This window comes from Anneissia japonica, unplaced genomic scaffold (genome assembly GCF_011630105.1).
Source record: "Anneissia japonica isolate Jap-2015-1 unplaced genomic scaffold, ASM1163010v1 scaffold288167_len120962_cov154, whole genome shotgun sequence".
Taxonomy (NCBI): Eukaryota; Metazoa; Echinodermata; class Crinoidea; order Comatulida; family Comatulidae; genus Anneissia; species Anneissia japonica.
Genome location: NW_022736687.1, coordinates 85,403 through 93,307, shown reverse-complemented (window position 1 = coordinate 93,307; position 7,905 = coordinate 85,403). Strand labels below are relative to the sequence as shown.

The following is a 7,905-nucleotide window of genomic DNA, read 5'->3' as shown; positions in this document are numbered from 1 at the left end:
AAATTCATTTGAATGATGTTATTTTTAGGTCACTTGACAGTAATTTTCAGTTTTTCCCTCCCCAAAGGAGGGTGAAGGCTACTGCAATAGTGCATGTCTGTGTGTCCTTCTGGGTGCACAACTCAAAAATTACAGAAGTGATTTACTTCAAATCTTCACACATTGATAAAAATAACATGTATATCGGTCTCCTCAAAATTAGTGCTGATAGGAAGATGAATTTTTTTAAATGTTACTTTTTCCGACCACAACAGACAGTCGATTCGTGTAAATCATTACACTTGAGCAGATCTACCACTGGCCAGAGTAGGGCGTGTGTCAAAACCTGGTCGGCGGAATGGAGGCCGTCTGGCCGGCGTGCAAACTCGCCTAATGGGCTTGCAACACAAGTCCTTTGATGCAAGGTGGATCGACTGCGGCCCATTATTTTTTTAGTACACAGATATGCCACAACAGGGTTTGTTCTTATTATTTTCATTTATTACCGTTCCTACACTATGAGTCTGCATGAAATCAATCTAATACAAAATACAGTAACAAACTAGAGTACTACTGCTGACTCAACGTTCAATGCCTTTTTAATCTTGGCCTACATTTACTTCTTTTTACAGGCATCCCATAGAACATTTTTAATGATACTACAGTATTCATAACAAATGCAATGCCTTTTCAACAAATTTTTATCTTGAATTAAGTAGCTAAAAATGGCTCTTTTTTTAGATTTTTTGATTTGATTTATTTTGCATTCAATGGCAATCATTACAATAAAATTAAGAGAAAATGTGGCAGAGACAAGCCAAACCAGTCACTCGTTGCAAAAATCACAAATGGTAAAAGAATCATTTAAACCCGACATTTTGTTAAGAAGTTACAGCAGTTTAAACATACAACTGTTTATAAAGAACAATATTTGAAAAATCAGCCTTCAAAGTTTATGATTTTGGGCATTTCTCAGGCAGAAACCATCACCAAATCGTTAAAAATTGTTGTTTTAGCATTGCAAATGCTAAAACAACAATAAGTATAGTTAATAAACTCAGCTTTGACCTTGACCTTTGACACTGCAATGTAATTTTAACCTTTTTGTGTGTAAATAGTTAGATGAAAAATTTGCATTTAAAAAAAAAATATCCAGCTGCCTAGGGTTGCCATAATTAAAAAATTTCCTACCTCAGTCCAAACCATGGTGGGGCTAAGGTCCCTCCCTGGCCGCCTCATCATTTCCTGACCTGCCATTGAAATATTCATATTGCATCTTCAAAATCTATTAAGACCTCAAAATATCAAGAACGTCCACTCGACCTCAGGAGGGTCCCCTACCCCCGAATTTTGGTCCACTTTTCACAAATTCGCATCCACCCAATAAAAATCGTGTGGCCTGTGGTTTCTGCATAAATATATTGACAAAGACAGTGATCTTTTTGTGATGATGATATCTACAGTACTAATAGTCACACAAATTTGTTGGTTTCAAAATGTGTGCAACTTTGAATGGGCGTTTGACCCATGACACTAAGGTAATTAAGTAAATAAAATGTGCAGTTTTGATTTAATTGATTTGATGTGTATATTTTACTTGCAAAATATTTGCCATAATAATTACTATTGTTATTGTCATACATGAGCTTCACAATTTTTAAAATAGATTTAGAATGCTGTATAGTATATTTACAAATCCAACTTTGACCTTGACCTTTGACACTGCAAGGTCATTTTAACCTTTTTTGTGTGCAACTATTATTCGTATTCAATAATATTTACATGTGAATAATTAGAGAAAAAATTTGCATTTTTAAAAAATATCCTGCTTAACTTCCAGAATAAGAGGTTGACCTTTGACCTAATGACACCGAGAGGTCAGTTGGAAATCAAATGTGTGATTTTGATTTCTTAGTACTTATTATTATTTATGCAAAATGTATAGAAAATTAATTCTGAATGCCAAGCAGAATTTGTTTACTATAATGTATAAACCTATTACAAATCCAACTTTGACCCTGACCTTTGACACTACCAGGTAAACACTTGTACTTTTTCTACAATTATCAATATTCAGGTATACTTTATTACTTTATTCAAAAATTCAAAAAATAAAAATGACATACAAGCAGCCAAAGGCTGGAAATGTAGTCTCACAAATAAAGATACAGAGGCCTAATGAACTGAAGGAGAAACAACCACATTCAATATAACATAGTTTAGAATTTTGGTTATTGTAACAACAGGTAACCTTTTAAATCGCTAGAATTTGCCGAAAGGAATCTCAAGTAAAGGGCGGGATCGCAGGTCTATGATAAGTTGGCAACAAGGAGGCAGCATGTTACAAAATAAATTAGAGGCAAGAAGTTTCTTACCAAAGGACAACAATTGCTCCCTCCTTGTCGACAGCGGTGGAAGACCAGCGATATCACACACCTCAACATATCTACGCGCACTTCTGATTTCTTTCAATGGCACAGGACTTTTTCTCAGTAAAGATAACAATGCCACACAGGACATGCATATTATAATAACGGTCTTATATAGACCCATAAACACTAATAAGATCATTAACAGGAACATTAGCTCTTTTAAGAATGCATAATGTAAACAATTTCTTAGAAGCTCAGCTACGATATCGTCAGCATGAATATTCCATCTTAAATCATTACTAATAGTTACGCCCAACAATTTAAAATGGCCAACCTCTTTAAGCTCAACGCCATTAATAGAGAAACGGGGAGGTGGAACATCTCTATGAAGAAAACTAATTTGCATAGAGCAACATTTAGTTGGCTTAGGTAACATATTATTATTGTTACTCCATTGATTAAACTCATCAAGTGAGGCCTGCATATTAGAGTTATTACCGATTTTAATCGTATCACTTAAAGTTAAATCGTCAACGTATTTCGACTGTCTGCAGCTCTCAAAACACGCATCATTAATTAGAATAAGAAACAGGATAGGACCCAATTAGGTTCCCCGTGGGACGCCACACGTAATTTGAGCCGTAGTTGAGAATTCATTTTCATGTTTAGTGTTTATGGTGTGATTTGTGATAAAGCTGCAGACGGTGAAAATAATAGACCGTCTAACGCCTATATTATTCATTTTACTAATATGAGATTATTATCAACCTGATCAAATGCTTTTGCAAAGTCAATGGTGCAAAGATTAACATACTTATTACCAACCCCCACCCCCCTTAATGTTTTTAAAATCGTATCAATCAAGCTAACTAAATAGTGGGTAGTCGAAGCCCCTTTTCTGCTTCAAAATTGGTTAGAGTCCAACTTGCTGCTGATATCCTGAACAATCCAATTTACCAAAAATGTTTCAAAAACTCTAGCGAAAATGGGAGTCAAAGAAATAGGCCTTAAATCATTACAACTACTTGCAAATTTAATTTTAGGCAAGGGAACAATCGTAGCAGTCTTCCATAGGTCAGGAAACGATTCTTCTTTCAAAGTTCAATTAAAAACATTAGTTAATGGAGGAGCAATCTCAAAACTGAACTGTTTAATAAGCTTCACTGTTACATCATCCGGATGCCAAGATTTACCAATTTTTAACTTGTCAAGTTCAGCACGAACTTGGCCAACAAAGATCATCAGAGGTTGAAAAGACGGTAAATATGCAGGTAGTCTTGTTGTGTCAAGGGCGGAGAGCTGAAAACAAACATTGGCAAAATGGGTGTTGATATCTTCCACTGTATCTTGAGGCCCAGACCAAGTATCCTGAAAGGTGCCTTAGGTTTAAGATTACAAAGTTGCTGGATTCTATGATGCCATCTCAACGCATTATTGAGTTTCAGATTGGCAATGGAATTATTATAAAAAGAAGCTTTAGCTTGTTTGATTGCTCTCTGGGCTGCATTGCGAAAGTTTCTCCAATTCCCGCTTTTTCCGTAATTGGTATATATCTCGTCTCTTCTCCATTAAATTTTTAACACAGTAAGTTAACCACGGTGGATCAGAAACTCTCCTGCGCTTAATCAAAACCGGGAATGCTCTCGAAAATTCAACCGTCAAAATCCTGTGAAATACCTCACCTTTATCCGAACAAGAATCATCATTATAAACTTGGAGCCAGTCATAATCAGTGATCCATTCACCGAAATATCTAACAGAAGATTCTCTAAAAGGTATCGTGGTACTATAATTTATAGTAGTGAGTTTTTTCGAGGTATTGAGATGCAAGGTTCCAACAAAAGAGAATCGTGTTCGCTTTGACCCAAAGTAGGCAAACGCTTAGGATCACGACAGTTCAAAAACACCTTGTCCAATATGGCATCTCCACGCGTCGGACAGTTAACAACCTGGGTCATATCAAGACCTGTGACGATATCTTCAGTTTGTAAATCATTGAAATCACCAAGCATTAAAATAGGAGCAGTGTGATTAGCAGTAACAATTAAATCAATAGTTACCATAATGTGAGATCGTAGCTACCAGAAGACGAAGGAGGGTAATAAATAGCACCAACGTAGATTTCTCTGTTTGCAGGTGTGAGGCATTGTAATCTTTGTCCACAAAAATTCGAAACAACACCTTTTATGCTCAACAGACTCTTGCATTGTGAACTGCTGATATGAGGCACGTTGTGGCGAAAAGGCTAAGTTGTCGCACAAGCCGTTATTGAGTAAATGGCCTATAAAGCCTCGGAGGTCAAAAAATGGCCTAAAACTCGATTTTTTTTTTTTTACTATAAATCGATAAATACATGTCTAATAAATCATGTCCAAAAGTCTCAGTTCTTGAAATGGTCAACAAACCTGTTATTTTATGTCTTTTCTGAACATGATTCGATCAAGGAATGTTGAAAAACTACTCCAAAACCACCGTCAAAATTCAATAAAACGTCCATTTTATATCGCCTCTTGCGTGGTCAAAATCACATAAACACCCCATGTGTTTGGTACCGATGGCTTCCTTAGAATGTGACCTTTGTCAGCAGTTCAACAGTTCAGAGATAGGAGTGAATTCCAACCAATTACAGAGGGTTTTGTAGGCCTATATGGTTGCTATACATGTGTAAACAATCGCATCTTTCACGTTAGCTGATTGGTGGATGCAAAACCGAGCTCATTCAAGCCTTACTGCGCATGCTCAATAGCCCATTCTAGGCTTACAGAGCACGCGCAGTTAGCGTGTTTTCAATCGAAGTAATCGAAGCGTGCAACGAGTGTTCTGGTTCTTTTAAAGAAAATCATTGCAGTTTGTTGTTTAAAACTTAAGAGAATCGTATTTAGAATATTAGCGAAAGTAGCAGTAGTTCGATAGTTATTCCTAGGCCTAGCCTGAATTTAGACAGGTAAAGATGGCCAAGCAGAACAACGATGATCAAATTGAGGAGGCGATTTTAGCTGCAGTAAACAATGCTAAGGATTCCGGTTTAAATGATGAAGACGTAAACATCGTCAATGATTATTTTACATCGTTTTTTGGAGACAAAGAGGACGATGTGGATGATGATGATGAGGAGGAGGAGGAAGAAGAAAGTGACGAGTATGATGAAAATGGAAATGAAGAAAACGACGAAAACATAGATCCTAACGTCGGCCAACCAACGTCTGACATTTTGACAGCCGATGATGTGCCTCTGATGGTGTAAGTACTACCCTACATTACAAATAAATATTGTAAATAAGTGGGAGTAACGTTAGCCTGAATGCCTAATTTTGTAAAAAAATGCTATAGTTTACCAATGAAATACAGTTATTCAGGAGCCTAGGCCATAGGCTAATAATAATTCTCTGTGTAGTTTTAGTAGTCCCATGGGCGTTGACCAGGTATTATGTAATGAGTAGAGCATAAACTTTATTGATTGTTAATTTAGGCATACTACAAATAGGTCAATTTATATTCTGCTTATATTATATTTATTGTTTGCTTAGGTCTGTTTTTCTGTTTACCAATCTTACAATGAGTAATACTACTAGGCCTAAGCAAAATTATATACTTATGTAGGATCCTATGGCCCCTATGTAATTTAATATTCTTATTTTAATACAGGCCCTAATTAGTTTAGTTTTTCTAAGACAAAATATATTAACTATTATTAAAAAGTCAAAAATATAATAATGTGGTGATAAATTAAACATGCATTTAATTCGGTTAATATGTGAATCAACATGACTAGACATATTTTTTCCATGACATTGTTAATTAAATTATTTTTCTTTCAAAATGTTTTAGGCTGAAGGAATTTAATCATGATGATTGGGACAATCCTCAAACTGAAGCTGAGTGTCATAAGATTCGTGCATTCAATGGATGTAAGTGTAAGAATGGCCAGCCATGCACCCAACTCTTTGATGTTGTTTTCATTCTCCAGCGAAGAATGGAGATGTGTGAACTTTCCAGTGCTGAAAGGAAATTGTTCATCATGGGACACATCAGCACAAGCATAAATCGAGGAACAATGACACAATGTACTAAAAGGAGAAGGCAATCCCTTCGAAAACAAACAAGTTGCACGTACTGGATTGAGGGGAACAGAGTGTGTCGAACATCATTTGAGTTCATTCACTGGTAGGATTTTGAATTCTTTTAAGTTTTTTTCAGTTCACTTTTATTATCCCTGCAATGACTTCTAATGCTTTTAGTGAAAAGTAATTTTTTCCCCTTTAAAATAACTTTACTGTCTTACTAACTATAAACATAACTTTTATAATCTTTGTCTTTGTACTGTAGTATTTCTTCAAATCAGATGAGTGGCATCCTGAAACACTATAAGGCAAATGGAGCTACTGCCCCAGTAAAGAATTCAGGTGGACGAAAGTATGGAAAGAATGGTATTTCATTTGGTGACACCAAGCATGTAGCGACGTTCATCACAAATTTTGGTGAAAGACATGGAATGATGCTGCCAGGCAAGACAATGGGTGTGAGAGGCACTGATGCAAAAATTCGGTTGTTGCCAACATCGGTGTCTAAAGCTTCACTATTTCGAAAATACACTGCACAAATGGATGAAGTAAACAGAAGAAGACATGTTGCAGGTAGGTCTATAATTTACATATCTCTATTACAAATGTTTGTGATAGGTTACTTTGAAAAAGAAAAGAAAAAAAACCAGTTAACTCCCTTACAAACAACTTGTAAAAATCTTGTAACTTTCTAATCGCTCTGTATTTTACAGGTCATGGGCCTTTGAGAGTTGCAAAACGAACAACTTTTGAGAAGATATGGAAGGACCACTGCCCTTTCATAAAGGTAACGAAACCAAAGACGGATCTATGTTGGCAGTGCCAGCGAAATAATTCTGCAGTCTACCCCAGTGCGAACAGCTCTCTTGCACAAAAGACGGAGAGGTAAGTTTAGTCTATATTATTTAAAATGTCTTTTTATTTCAGAATTTCATGTGCATAATAAATGATAGAAAAAAAGCAAAACTGCACATAAGTTAATATAATAGTATGCCAAGTCATAATCTACCACAATTAAAATAATCTTTGTCTCTCTTCCACTAAAAAAAACTACATAAATATAATTGTTATTTTTTAATAAATATATAATTAGTTTTTTTCATTAAAATATATTTATTGATTATATTATATTATTTTGCAGTTTGGCTAGACAACTTTCGCAACTTTTATCGGAAGAACGCGGTAGACGCAAAAGAAACTCTTAAAGGCCAGATGCTAGGACCACACGAGGCCTGCAGCCAAAACATTACCAGTCATTACAGTTTTGATTTCGCACAACAGGTGCTGTATCCAATGACCCGCTGCAACCCGGCCCAGTATATTTTATAACCCAAAGAAAATGTGCAATGTTTGGTGTTGATGCAGAAGGGCTCACCAGGCAAGTAAACTATTTGATTGACGAAGCGCACAACCTGTTTAAAGGCTCTAATGGAGTAACATCTTATTTGCACGATTTTTTCAGTACCAATGGATTAGGCGAGAAAAGAGTAATT

The 7,905-nt window shown here is 35.9% G+C and overlaps 1 protein-coding gene across 1 annotated transcript; it reads left to right on the top strand.

Annotated features, from left to right (window-relative positions):
• The first annotated feature begins 2,157 nt into the window (after positions 1–2,157).
• LOC117116836 lies at positions 2,158–7,617 on the top strand. The gene is made up of 5 exons (XM_033260927.1): positions 2,158–5,591; positions 6,180–6,515; positions 6,678–6,985; positions 7,126–7,297; positions 7,554–7,617. The coding sequence occupies exons 1-5, from the start codon at positions 5,302–5,304 to the stop codon at positions 7,615–7,617; spliced, it is 1,170 nt and encodes a 389-aa protein (XP_033116818.1). The 5' UTR covers positions 2,158–5,301.
• Positions 7,618–7,905: the final 288 nt, after the last annotated feature.

Coding starts and splice junctions, on each gene's coding strand:
- LOC117116836 (XM_033260927.1), top strand. CDS start 5,302: ATGGCCAAGCAGAACAACGATGATCAAATTGAGGAGGCGATTTTAGCT. Junction 6,516..6,677: donor TCATTTGAGTTCATTCACTG/GTAGGATTTTGA, acceptor TTTGTACTGTAG/TATTTCTTCAAATCAGATGA. Junction 6,986..7,125: donor CAGAAGAAGACATGTTGCAG/GTAGGTCTATAA, acceptor TGTATTTTACAG/GTCATGGGCCTTTGAGAGTT.